The sequence below is a fragment of the Coniophora puteana genome, assembly GCF_000271625.1.
Source record: "Coniophora puteana RWD-64-598 SS2 unplaced genomic scaffold CONPUscaffold_6, whole genome shotgun sequence".
In the NCBI taxonomy this organism is placed as follows: domain Eukaryota; kingdom Fungi; phylum Basidiomycota; class Agaricomycetes; order Boletales; family Coniophoraceae; genus Coniophora; species Coniophora puteana.
In genome coordinates this window covers 936,978-950,675 of record NW_006913058.1, presented here as the reverse complement: position 1 = coordinate 950,675, position 13,698 = coordinate 936,978, and the positions used below count along the sequence as shown (strand labels likewise).

Genomic DNA, 13,698 nt, shown 5'->3' with positions numbered 1-13,698 from the left:
TCAGAAAGACAAAGGCAGATTGTCCCGCGGGGCAGGAGCCGTCCAGTCTCTCGTTGTATGCTGCGCATCGAAGGTCGTCTGTGAACATTTCTCTGGCAACAATGGACGAGTATAATCGAAGGAGACGGCCGGGGCTCGGCAGACAAGGCGACTTCCATTCTGCTTCAGCAAAGGCACGACATCCACGTCTTTAGAGAAGGGTGAAAAGGAGGTAGTGTGCCTGCACTCGAGCCGAAACGTTGAGATAAGAGAGAAGCGACGGCTGACGAAGAGTCGAGAAGCATGCCCCAAGGCACAAATGCGCGTCTCCCCAGATCCAGAGCAGCTATTGGAGTGCCTGAACATTCCATAGGCTGTCGTCAGTTGTGATCAGAAAGACAGTGGATCCGGCATTTCTAGTTGGTTATTTATAGCCTTTGGGGGGTGGGATTAGCCTTCCATTACACCAAGTACGTAGCGTCCAGTCGTGGGCAGCTGTGCCAGTCCAGTGCAGGCCAGTGCAAAGACGGTACAGCCCAAGTTGCGGCAGCGTTTGTCGAGTCTCCGAGGTGAACGAGAACAAGCTGTGTCCATACACTCGCCGCCGGCTCCGCGCTGATAGCATATTTAGGCCGCCCCTAAATTCTCGCCAAAGCGGGAGAGCTCCTTCTGATTGCTGACGTTCGTAGGACTCATCACGCCGTCAGTAAATGTACATAATACGCATAGCTAAAAGTACAATATGGATACATGCAAACCCAAGCCATCAGAAAAGATTCAAGCATCGTCATCGTCGTCACATTATAAACCGTCGTTCCCAGCGTTGCCCCATAAGCCCCCAACCCGTTTACACGACATCGGTAAAATGGTCAGCCAGCGTCTCCTGGATCTCCTTCACCTTCCCACTCGTCGCACCCAGCGCGTTCTCCTTGCACCACGGCATCGCATCCAGCATGCCCTGCGTCGGAATCTCCCGCTCCACGAGCGCCTTGATCACGCTCTCGGCGAGCATCACCTTGCCCAGCACATCCGCATACTGCAGCGGCAGCACCTGCTTGCCCATATCGAGCGCAGACCGCCACAGCGCCGCCCACGCGGCATTGCACCGCACCTGCGCGCCGCCCGTGCACCGCGGGCTGTGCGCGAGCGCGGGCGGCTCCCCAGGCAGACGCTCCCACGCGCGCGCGAGCGAATAGTGCCCGGAGAGAAGGCGCACGCGCTGCGCGCGCGTGAGGAGCGGGTCCGCGTCCCACACGTCGCGCCCCTGGAGGAGCATCGCGTGGTACGCTGCGCCGAGCAGACCGCGCAGGTTGAGACGCTCCGCGAGGCCGAGCGCGAGGGCGACGTCGCGCGACGAGGCGAGGAGGCGCTTCCAGCGCAGTGTGGCGGCGTCGAGGAGCTCGCGCTGTTCGCAGAGGGAGGCGAGCTCGGTTACTTGCACGAGGCTTGGGGTGTCGGCGGCTTCGTCGAGCGGGGGCGAGTGCGAGGGGCGGGTGTAGAGCGCGGTGAGGGCGGCGAGGGCCCAGCCTTCGATGGAGCGGAACTCGTACTTGTGGGATATCTTGGCCAGGTTGAACAGCTGGGCATGGGACGAGCGGCCCGTTTGTGCGAGTGAGAACTCGTGAGGGCTTGAGATGGTTGAGCAGCCAACAATTGAAGAAAGGCTGTTTCACTCACAGAGAATAGAGCGCCCACAGAAGAGCACGGAATTCGTCAGCCGTGTCGCCTTGGAGGGTAATCGGGTTCTCGTCACTCTCTCCTTCAGGTCTGACTGCATTGGAGCCTCCGGCAGAATGGGAGCGCAAGTCGGAGTCGAGAGAGAACATGCTGTCGAACGTGGACTTGTCCTTGGTCAACGTGGACCTGTGAACCTGGCAAGCAATCAATCTCGACTTGTAGGCTGCATCGTGACTATGCACGAACCCGGAAGAGAGTGTTCTCAACGAGAAGCACAGTATTTCCATCTGAGATGTAGTACCTAGAGTCGCGGGAAGGAATGGGGATGGAGAGCTGAAGCTGCAACTTGGGTGTGCCAGGGCCGTCGTCGCCGGGGTGCATGAAGGTGTTGGGGAGGTAAGGCCCGACGTCTGCGTGGTAGTGCGGGGTGGACATGCAAGCTGCTCAGATCCGAGACGTCGACCCCGGACGTCGGCTGTTTGTTTGTTTTGCTGGTGGCTGCCTCTCACTGGCCGCCCGTCGCTCTCGGGCGGATGCTGGCCCGGTCAAGTACTCGCTCGGCGGTGTCTCCGGTTGGCGATCCGGCTGCGACCGGAAGCAATATTAATGTGAGATAAGATTAGAATCAGGGGCGGGGCGCTTTTGGATCGCGAGGAATGACGTAGCCTCTGTTCATCATGATGCGCACTGTCCTCTCTACCTTGGCTGATTACTCGAGCTCCCAGTCCATCTAATCTTCAGAAAAGGGTAAGTAAGCAGAGCTAAACTTATGGTGAAAACACAGCGACAATAGAGATGCGGTGCAGCTGCGGGATGGCAGCGGGACAGTGCTCACTGGGGCCGCAGCTGCATCATCGGCATGATTTGGAGTCCGCACACCACGTCCCAATGAGCGCTCTGAGCCTCGACGAGTATAAAAATATCCTTCCCCCTTTGACGCGTGCTCTCCCTACCTGAAACATACCCACTTCCCCTACCCCTACCTCCACTCCCCACTTCACTTACCAGCCTACCAACTATGGTTTCCTCAAAGACTTTCTCCATCGTACACTCAAACAAGACCCTCACATCTGCTTACGCGGAGAAACCAGACTCGTCTCCAGGCCACCTCGCAAAGACACTTTATGAGGAGCACCACATGAAGCTCCCGGGGTCTGGCGGCTACGCCGAGACCTTCGCCAGCATATTCAAGGGCGGAAATGCCAACGAGATGAAGCGCATTCAGAAGGAAGTCGATCCGTCTCCGGAGGACCTCGACAAGGTAGCGGATTGCGGCAACTTTGGCAGCAGACCGAGCGATCTTTTCCTAAAGGTGCGTGTTTATACCACTGTGCTAAGGTACGTGCTGAGATATGCATAGATGTACAACGACGTGCTCGAGACCCTCGAAGCAAATCCATGGGCTGGTCTATGCTCTCCACCCCTATTGGGATCTCGCGGTGTTGTGAACTTGTCCATCATCTCCGTGTGCGTGATACAATCATATCCTACCCAAATAACACGATATTGAGCGGTAAACCAAGATAGCATCCCCGACATCATGCAGCACCACTACGACTGCATCATCCGCGCCGAGCATGAGGTCTTCCTCGCCACCAACTTCTGGCAGTCCTCCAAATCCTCGCGCAAGATCAACGACGCCTTCATCGAGCTCTCCAAGCGCGCCGAGCGCCGCGGCCGCAAGGTCGTCGTCAAGATGCTCTACGACCGCGCCAACCTCAAGATGCTCACCGAGTCGCACGTCGTCGTCGACGACAAGGAGATGGCGAGCGCCGACGTGCAGCTCCCCGCGCGCGCCGAGATGCCCTGGCTCGAGTTCGAGCTCGTCAACTTCCACCAGCCTTTGTTGGGCACGTTCCACGCCAAGTTCCTCATCGTCGATCGCAGGATGGCGCTCCTCATGTCCAACAATATCCAGGACAGGCCGAACATGGAGATGATGACGCACCTCGAGGGCCCTGTTGTGGATGCGCTGTACGATATGGCGCTCATCAGCTGGTTTCGTCCGATGCACCCGCCGCTGCCGCTCCTCGCCCAGCCGTACGCGCCGCCCGCGGACGGGTACAAGTTCGGGATGGACAACGAGTTCTTCACAACGCGCAATCTCGATGGCTCCAGGGGCGCCGAGGTCTTCAAGAAGATGGCGGCCGAGGCGGGCGGCGTGCCCGACGGCCACGCGGGTGAGGGCCCCGAGGGCAAGCTCGCTACCACCGGCGACGAGGGCCAGAACAAGCCCTTCATCTCGGGCATGTACCAGACCATCACCGAGCACCTCAGTGAGTTCGCCCCTATCTCTCTTCCCTAAAGGAATGTGCGCTGACGCGTGCCCACAGACGCAGGCGACCAAGACACGCCCGCGACGGTCGAGTACGCCCCGCCGCGGCCGGACGACGAGTACACGCCGCACGTGCTGCACGCGCCGCATGAGGAGTGCCCGATGGTGCTCGTGAACCGCGCGCCGAACGGGAAGCCGGGCAACCCGGACAGCGGGCTGCACAACGCGCAGGACGCGGCGTGGCTCGCGGGCCTGCGCTTCGCGGAGCGGAGCGTGTTCATCCAGACCCCGACGTTCAACGCTGCGCCGGTCGTCGAGGGCGTGTTGAATGCGGTGAGGCGGGGTGTGGAGGTGACGCTGTATGTTGATGTTGGGTTTAATGATGGTGGTGAGGTGTTGCCTGGGCAGGGAGGCACGAATGAGGAGGTATCGAAGAAGATGTTTGCGCAGTTGAAAGAGGAGGAGAAGGATCGGCTGAAGATGTACTGGTATTGCGGTATGTGCACGTCACGTTCGAACGACTCTGAAGACACTAAGCATTATTTCTGCAGGCAAAGATCAGGTCAAGCCCCTGAATGCATCCCAGCAGAAACGCAACTGTCACGTACGTCCTTCACCTTTAATGATCCAGCAACCAACCAAAAAAATCTAAAATATCCACATACAACAGGTCAAAGTCATGATCATCGACGAGCACATCGGCATCCAGGGCAACGGCAACCAGGACACGCAGTCGTGGTACCACAGCCAGGAGGTGAACGTGATGCTCGACAGCGCGGCCGTGTGCGCCGAGTGGCGCGACGCGATCCGCCGCGTGCAGAACACGCACCTGCACCGGCTCGGGAACGACGGCGTGTACCGCGACACGGACGGGAACGTGCTCACGGACTCGACGGGCGTCGGGAGCGGGATCAAGGGCGTGATTAAGGGTATACAGGGGAGTATTGCGCGTGCGCGCGGGACGGGCGGGTTTTGATAGCTGTGTTTGTTGTCTGGGTCCCGTGGGTCTGCGGGGACGGGGGACATGCCGACAGATGGGACAGACTGAGGACGTGAGTTAGAAGGAGACAGATTATTGTATTCTAGCGCCAGTGTACCATTTGAGCTTTACAGACGGCTTTTTTCTAGCAATCCCATCGGCGGATTCGCCGTGGTGGAACTCGCCAAAAGATACAGAAACTGGTTGCTGATCAAACGGTCTAGTGGGTGACTTTCCGTGGGGTCTAGGATTTCAGATTTCTCCTCAAAGCTAATTTGTCGGAGTTTCGGCTAACCAAGCGAACTAGAATTTCAGACTTGCACGTCCGTGGGCTGCTTGCAATTCTAGATTGTATTTGAAATGACTATCCTCCAACTCGCTAAGTTGTTCTACTACTCAGCCCTTTCGAGCACGACATAGGGCTCATTAGGGCTCAACATGGGAAATTCATCCAGTATCAATAAATCAGATGATTTGTGGGGACTGATCTGTCCATTGCCGCATATACGGAACACCCGGCCTTTGGACCTGATAGGCCTGACCCCAGGACCCAGGTTGCCGTAACTCGCCGTGCGATATTTGCCTGGTGATGACAACGTGGCGATAGGACTCAACGATGTCGAAATTGTGACAGACCCAAGGGATAGTATCGGACATGCACATTAGAAAACGACTCTAGTCTACGTATCAGGTTTGTAGAAGCTATACGTTGCATTCAACAGGGTGTTATGAAGTTACAAACAGGGTGCAAGGGCGGTACTAGGTCCGCGTCGGACCGTCAGAGGCACCGGCCGTGTTACCCGCACCCTCGTGTTAGTGATGCAACAGACCGTATGTCATATTGCTGCTCGTAGAAGTCATCGGTGACATGAAGACATGCGGATCGTGGGCAGAGTTACCTGAAATTAAACGGGAAATGCCGTGATGCTCGGCGCTTGTGTGTACGGAGGCCCGCCCGATCCCTTTGCGACGTAGAGTCGTAGTATATGGTAAACAGGACACTCACGCCTTGGCCTCAACGTCCAACGCCCGCACTTTAAGCTTTAAGCTTTAAGTTTGCTTTAAGTCTCAGTTTCAGGGTCGCGCTAACGTCGTACAACTCCGAACAGGACGTACAAACATTACACTCTCGGCGATCCGATCAGGATCGCGCTGTCAATGGCGCCGTAACGGTCGCCATTTCCTGGCATGCTGTATAACAACTTTCACTTTCAGACGGTCTTCAGATTTCACGGTCGTGCTGGTGTCGTAACAGTCCGCTGTTACGAGCAGGGTGTACAACGAATTGCATTTTTACATCTCAACCTAAAGGTTGCGCTGACGCCGCAATGGGTCCACAAAATCTTCCAAACGGGCCCGGGCCCTGTAAAAACCTTTGCACTCAAGAAAGATGATTGGGTTCTCGTTTCGTATCTTACATACTACGATGCCTCTGCACATCACGAGGACCCAGTACGAACAATTGGGAGAAAGAAGTCCTCGCCGGTTTTGGCAACGCGCTGTTCACTGTCATTATCAGTAAACACCACTCGATGTATCCTCCCCGAAATTGTTCGTCCTTCTGTGTCCGTGATCAGTATAAAAGCCTCGCTCATTCCGAGCACTTCCGGCCAAAGCAAAAGTCTCATCTATACCTAGGTTCTTGCATGCAATGTCTTTCTTCCTCCCCACTGCACCCACTCCGGTTAGTGGTTCCTCATCGTTCACCAGCGTCACACTCATCATGTTGTAGATTCAGAACGGAAACTTTGTCTGCACCTACCCAGGTTGCACCTCGAGGTTTCGGCAGCGAAGAGGCGCCAGGAGCCACATCGAAGGCAGACAGCGCGTCTCCATTTGCAGAGTCGCCAGTGACGGGTACTGACTTTGGCGTTATGATAGCTTTGGAGTCAAGCGCTTCCAGTGCGCCAGCTGCCAATACTGTACATGCGACGGCTCGGCCATCCGCCGACACTGCAGGACCCAGCATCAGTGGACGCCTCTGGCACCACCCGCGTGGGTTGAAGTTCAGGTTCCTGGTAAGTCTCGGCGCGGGATTTCCTAGAAGAACCAGCTCATTCTGTAATTCGATGCAGAGTTGTGGACAATGTATTGCTCCAGAATCTGAAGAGCTATGGGATGCGAAATGGAGGAATATGATGTTTCAATGGTAGGGTTCAGGATGAGAGCCGCCGAGTGCTATCTGTAGTGATTAAATAGATGGACGCAGTAGTGAGACAAGTTGATGACATGCCATACAGTAAGGAGTACTCGGAGGGCCAGTCGGGTAATCTCACTTGAGTGTCACCGTCAGTGAATGCATGGTTCTGAGATGAATTGGCAATGTGGGCGATTGTGGGTGATGGACGCCACGGACGCGTTACGTTCCGATTTCCGATGCGCGCTTGATTTGGCAACATGACGGATGGAGCCGCCGACCAATCAGGAACCTCGACGCGGCTTGAGTCGTGGCCTTGAAGACGTTTCAGAGATAAAAGCTCGCCTCAAAAAGTACACAAAACGGCCTAGCTGCGCACCGACCTAGGCTGACTTAAGTGAGCACCAGGTAAGGATCGTCTTTCCTGTCGACCAGGGGAAGATGGATACACAGAAGAAAACATTGAGCGCTGGAAGTCATATATATCAAGTAATGAATGAGATGCACTCGCAGGCAGGAATGAGGTGACCACAATGGTATACGCCATAACTTAGCTTCGGTACCAGCCCTTGCCTCTACTCTACATTCACTCTAAGCCAACAAGGAATCCTCCGTTCACAGCTTCGCCCTGTCCCGCGTTCCTTCCTTCTGGTTGACGGCGAAAGGTATCGTGAGACACATCTGCTCGGCGACGGCGATGCAGTACTGCTTGTCGCGCCAACCCTCTGTGGGCGGTCTTGACGTATCGCCGACGTCGGAAGGAGCGGTCCAGACTTCGACGCGCGGGTTGTGTCGCCCCTGCGGATCACCGAGAAAGCGCGTTTCGCAAAACAGGCCGACTGTGCGCGCTGAGTGGTCTTTCGAGTCTCTAGCGGGCAGACGAGCTTTGAATTCGACGCTCATGACCATCGTAGGGTACCAGCTGATACATCAAAGGTTCTTCCGTTAGCTCACCAATGCCGTAGAAAGTACCCGACTGCCGCGACGCACCTCGACAGTTCACCCTGCGCCGCCGGTTCGCTCTTGGGCAGCAAGTTGGGTAAGTTCGTGAACATGTCCCCAAAGAACGGCATCGACGACGTCACGACCCTGTCCTCACCGTGCCTGAGCTGGCACCAGGCCGCCCAGTTCATGCCGCCTCCGCCGAGCTTCTCGCCCGCCGCGTTCGTGGATGCGTTGCGTTCGGGCGTCTCGTTGCGCTGCATGGTATCCTTGTCGAGGCTCCAGCTCACCCACGACTTGAAGGACCATGGGCGGCCCATCGTGTCGAACGCGTGCTCGGACGGATGCAGAGTCAAGGGAAGCCGGCGCGCATACGGTGAGGGCGGCTCAAGCGCAAGTCGGACGGGGGCGTTAGGGTCAGGAGTGAGGTCACCAAAGATGGCGTGTGCGGTGATCTTGACGGAGCCCTGCACAAAAGTTCGGAGGAAATGTATAAGTATCGGAATAGAACCAGGAGGGGAGACACTATGGGCATATTATGTGAAGAAGCTCACCTGCTGGATGAGCTCAGCCAGAAGATTGCTAAACCCTCTCCCAGTCTTCAAGACTTTGACGTGCACCTCGTATTCCGTCGCGCTCGTCGCTTGCAGGTAGTGTCCGGTGAGGTGTATCGGGTCCTTGTGCTTCGTGCTGGCCTGGTGATCTATGCATGCCTGAAGCAGAAGTCCAAGAGAGTAGCCTGTGTATAGGTCAGATCCTGGGACATGTTTTCCTCAGCCAAAGTTGGCTTGCCTCCCTGAGGAACACTGCCCGTATCAGAGGTTAACGTTCCAGAGAACCTGAAGAGTATAACTATCTGGACCTACTTACGACCCAATCACATATGTCTTATCAAACTTTCCCCGATAGACTTTCTTCCCATCCTGTATTGAAGACGTAATCGAGCCCTGTAATGCATCGCAAAGAGGCGCCATGGGTTGCAGGGAGTGAAAGCAGGGGACGTGTTGATGAAGTCGAGGTCAAGTTATAAGCTTTACTCCGGTGCGGGGAAACCGGCAATATATTGCCTGCCAATTACCGGCGCTGCCGTCGGATCGCCTCTTTCATGTGCAACACCCTCCCCTGTATCATACGGCATTGCTTGATAAGACAGAGTGCTTCTTTCGTGTCTTGACCTAATTACATCCCTATGTTATGAGGCTTGGGAGGCAACTTATTGTCGAAGAGATACAATTGCAATATTGACAATACATTATCATCTCGAGTTCATGAATGCGTATCATCAAAGTCAATACTCTAAATGCCAATGTTCGATGTCCATAAATGCGAGTCTACACCGGAGGCCGGGTTATGTTATACAAAACGATAAAACCCTCTCACCATCTCCTGACATGGTCTAGTATCCACCCTCGCCTTCCGCATCATATCGCCCATCTCACAAGCAGCTGCGATCGCTACCTTTTCCCAAAACTCCAATTGAACTCGGCCCTCCGTGTGTATGTGAGCCAAATGAGGAGCATGATTAGCCAGAATGAGCGCTACGGGCTCTACGTCCTTCTTCCGTGCCGTGGAATGTTCCAGGCACAAGCACACCAAGTTTTCGAAGCGCTCGGTCTCGTCGAGCATTGCAGACAACATTGCAGACAAAACCGACACGTCGTTTGGCTGGACCAAAACGTTCACGAGAACGTTTTTGAGAGTCGGGCATGCACGCAGAATTGTGACGAGGTCAAGGGCGTTGAGGAACGTGCTGAGATCCCACGGACGGCTGACGCGGAGGGTCTCAAGAAGGGGCCAGTGGGAAACGAGTTCGCTGAGCTGAGCACCAATGAGCTTGTCTTCGGTGGGATAGAGGGTTTCAATCTCGACGCTGAATGAGGTGAGGTTGTGGAACACAGATAAACAGCGGAGGCCCTCAAACAACGCAGGATAGTCGCCGTCAGAGCGTTCGCGTTTGTGGGTAATATGGAATGACTGGAGGTTAGAATGAGAGATGAGTTGGGACAGAGGCAACGCCAGAAATGAGATTGGGGCAGATTCTTGCACACTGCTTCGAATTTGCAGCGTCCGTACGACTGGAAGTGATTCCAGTGAAGGTTGCTGCATATCCGGCCGGAACAGAAGGTCAAGAGCGTCTGACACATCCTCATAAGTATCAGCATCAAGCGCAAGCGAATCAACTTCTCGGAGCTGGCATTCGGTGTCTGCCATAGGGCGATAAGGACCGTCAAGAAGACAGAGTTCTAACTTGCCAAGCTTTGGGCGCCCTCTCAGGTCGTTCAACAGTGCTGAGTCAACGCAGAAACCGCCGGTCAGGGAATGAAGGGAACTCCACTGCGGAATAAAGCGGGGCGCGGGGAAGGGTTTCCTGACGTCCTCCATGAGCGTCAAGATATGAAGCGACTCGACCAATGGACAGAGAACCGGAAGCGAGCGCTCGTTGTCGAGGAACATCTCCATGTTCTCGTGCGTGACATCCAAATGCCGAAGCTGGGGGGACAACAAAGCGGAAAACAATGGATTTGGGAGGGCGCCTGTGAGCTCTCGCAGATTTGGGAACAATACCGACGTCGGCCGCTTTGCAAAAGCGTCCATGACACTCTTGTGAGCCACGAGCTGCACCTTGAAGCCCCGGCGATATTGTGGTGCGGAATGAAGGTGGCGGTGTGGATCGGACAGAGGCGGTCCCAGAGTCTTCACCTTGGCCGTTTTGGCAGTAAGGACGTTCCACTCGCTCTCCTTCATCTTTCGACGGAAACGCTGTAACACAATGAAACACATAGATGATAGACCCGATTCGTGAGCACATACAAGTTCCGTCCGTTCTACCGGATGATAGCTGCACCATCCTTTGGCTTTTTTCTCGTCTTTCAACATCCAGAGGTCTTGAGGGAGGCATTGAAGAAGCTCAAGAACATCTTCAACGTGAGAATACAGCACGTTGATTGCGGGTTCGTTGAACGCTCTGCAGATTCTTGCTAAACGCGCGAGGGACGGTTCGTCATTGACGTAGGCACAGATGACCTCCAAGCTCCTCCAAGATGTCGGGAATACGAAGCCATGTATGTACCTCTGACTTGCTTGGGCCATTCTCATGGTCATCGGGAGTCGTGTGCGAGTTCAGCTTAGCTGTGCGAAAGACGTCAGGTCATAAGTTTGACAGAGGCCTCAGGCGGGGCAAGCTCACCTCGAACGCTTCGGAATATTTGGTGAGTTAGGTCCATCGAATTGTGCTGCGGTGGGAAGTTTTTCTAGCGGTTGCAGCATGCATTCTTATATGATAACTTGTCACCAATTCTCGGTACAGCATTGCCATGGTTATGATGGGCGCTGTTGGCTGTACAGTATCGTTGTGTTTCGCGGTTGACTCGGACATGAATGTATGATGCATCGCGTTCTAGTTGTGGCTGTACTCGACTCCTACGAGGCCCAACACTTTTCTGGCAAGCTTATCTTCTTGAAGTTGCTCAGCAAGCGCTTTTACTGTGGACAAGTTGTTCCTTCCGAAATCTACTCAATCTTAGGGAACTAACTACAATGTTTAAATACTATCAAACACATGAGGAAATATGCATGTAGGATAAATGACTATATCGTCGGATGAGTGCGGCAGGAAGCTTGCATGGTCTGCAAGCGCTCTGTGGCACTCAGTACTCAGGCTGGTGCCATATAAACCTCAGCGCTTCAACTTCAACACCTTTTCCATAAGTAGTTGCTGTATAAACTATCTCAACATCTATCGGCACATACCGGTATTTACTCTGCATTTCAACATAGGATCGTTCAGCTTACAAGCAGCCGCTGTCGCCACCTTTTCCCAAAAGTCTAACTGTATGCTTCCCTCCGTGTGTATGTGAGCCAAACAAGGAGTATACCGGGCAAGCGAGAGAGCTATGGGCTCCACGTCTATAGATCGTGCCGTGGAATGTTGCAAAGACAAGCAAATTAGATTATTGAAGCACTCGGACTCGTCGTGTGTCGCAGACAAGATAGCGATGTCCTCAGGCTCGACGACAACGTTTACAAGGACGTTCTTGAGCATTGGACACACACGGAGAATGGTGATTAGGTCGAGTGTAGAGATGGACGGGGTCATAGGGGCCCTGGGAGTCTGGGGCGACACGATGAATTGACGCAAACGAGTAATGCGCAGGGTTTCAAGAAGAGGCCAATGGGAAACAAGGCTGCTAAGCCAAGCTCCGCTGAAATCTTCATTAGGGTAGTAAACGTCAACGCTGAACGAGACGAGGTTGCGGAAGACAGATAGAGAGCAAAGGCTCTCATATAACGACGAACGGTCGTCATCAGACCGTGCGCATCCTTGGGTGATGTGAAATGTCCGGAGATCAGAATGAGAGATAAGTTCGGACAAGGGAGACAAGAGTAAGGAAGACGGGGCTGACTCCTGCTCATGGCTTCGAATGTATAAGGCACGTATAGCTGGAAGAGATGCTGATAAGGGTTGCTGAAGCGCGGGTCGAAACAGGAGCTCCATAGCACCTGATAAATGTTCATAAGAGTTGCCTGTAAGCATGAGCGAATCCACCTCCCGGAGCTGACTCTTGGTGTCTGACCTACGGCGCTCAAGAGGGTACAGAAGATATAGTTCCAAATGACGAAAGTCTGGCAACCCTCTGAGATAAGTCAATATTGTATGGTCCACGAATACGCCACTAAGGGAACGAAGGGAGGTCCACTGTGAGAGCAAATGGGACACAGGGCAAGGACTCCAGACTTCGCGATGAAACCTCAAACTATGGAGTGACTCGATTAACGGACAGAGTGCTGGTAACGTGGACTCGCTATCGAGGAAAGTCTCTATGTTGTCGTATATGACATCCAAGTGCCGAATCTGGGGAGATAGCAAAGCCAAGAACAGTTGGTCTGGGAGGGCGCCCGTGAGCACTCGCAGATTCGGGAACAGTATTGGAATAGGACGTCTAGTGAGCGTGTCGAAAACGCTCTCGTGGGGCACAAGTAGCGCCCCTGTGGAATTATTGTCATCGTCTCTTAGTGCGCAATGAAGGCCGCGATAAGGGTTGGACAATGGCGGCCCCAGAGCCTTGACCCTGGCCGCCTTCACAGCGAAGATGTCCCAGTCTCTCTGCGTCATCTTTCGACGGAAACGCTGGAAGGCAGTTAGATAAAGCACTGTTAGGTTAAGTAACGGGCTCGCACAAGTACTTGCTGTCCCTTATACTTCTTGAGGCCCTTTATTGCCCATAGATCCCGAGGGAGACACTGAAGGAAGAGGAGGATGCTTTCGAAATGAGTGTACAAGACACTAAGTGCTGGTTCGTTGAATGTCCTGCAGACTCTTGCCAAACGCGCAAGGGACGAATCGTCATTGACATAGACACAGATGTCCTCCAAGATGTGGGGAATGCGAAGCCATGCGTGAAGCTCGGAATTGCTCGGACTGCCTCCATGGTCATTAGCTATAGGAGCTCTTCGTGACCTGAGCCTGCCTGTTCAATGGACGCATGAGGAGCCAGACACAACATTTACAAGGGGCGGGCTCACCTCGCACAGCTCGGAGTACCTGAGCTGACAGGTTCATTGATAATACGTACTCATAAGCGTGTCAGCAGTAACTTGACCTCTGGGCTTTGGAGACGAGAATGGTCGCGGGTTGTGCTAGTCTCCCCTAGGCAGACCACAAGGAAGATGTAGTCGTTCCTTTATTTATAGGGTTGTGCAAGCGCGCGA

At 54.3% G+C, this 13,698-nt stretch overlaps 4 protein-coding genes across 4 annotated transcripts; 2 read left to right on the top strand and 2 right to left on the bottom strand.

Annotated features, from left to right (window-relative positions):
* Positions 1–826: 826 nt before the first annotated feature.
* CONPUDRAFT_55683 (uncharacterized protein) lies at positions 827–2,037 on the bottom strand (the record flags this gene model as incomplete). Its single annotated transcript, XM_007770024.1, has 3 exons — positions 827–1,607; positions 1,657–1,850; positions 1,903–2,037. The coding sequence occupies 3 exons, from the start codon at positions 2,035–2,037 to the stop codon at positions 827–829; spliced, it is 1,110 nt and encodes a 369-aa protein (XP_007768214.1).
* Positions 2,038–2,622: 585 nt separating this feature from the next.
* On the top strand, positions 2,623–5,038 carry CONPUDRAFT_137247 (uncharacterized protein). The gene is made up of 6 exons (XM_007770408.1): positions 2,623–2,968; positions 3,017–3,123; positions 3,184–3,932; positions 3,990–4,427; positions 4,483–4,535; positions 4,602–5,038. The coding sequence occupies exons 1-6, from the start codon at positions 2,675–2,677 to the stop codon at positions 4,905–4,907; spliced, it is 1,947 nt and encodes a 648-aa protein (XP_007768598.1). The 5' UTR covers positions 2,623–2,674; the 3' UTR covers positions 4,908–5,038.
* A 1,523-nt stretch (positions 5,039–6,561) lies between these two features.
* On the top strand, positions 6,562–7,063 carry CONPUDRAFT_72983 (uncharacterized protein; the record flags this gene model as incomplete). The annotated part of the gene is made up of 3 exons (XM_007770110.1): positions 6,562–6,594; positions 6,677–6,928; positions 6,986–7,063. 3 exons carry the CDS (start codon positions 6,562–6,564, stop codon positions 7,061–7,063), a joined length of 363 nt encoding a protein of 120 aa, XP_007768300.1.
* Positions 7,064–7,662: 599 nt separating this feature from the next.
* CONPUDRAFT_153739 (uncharacterized protein) lies at positions 7,663–10,734 on the bottom strand (the record flags this gene model as incomplete). Its single annotated transcript, XM_007770407.1, has 4 exons — positions 7,663–7,969; positions 8,038–8,456; positions 8,544–8,728; positions 9,429–10,734. 4 exons carry the CDS (start codon positions 10,732–10,734, stop codon positions 7,663–7,665), a joined length of 2,217 nt encoding a protein of 738 aa, XP_007768597.1.
* Positions 10,735–13,698: the final 2,964 nt, after the last annotated feature.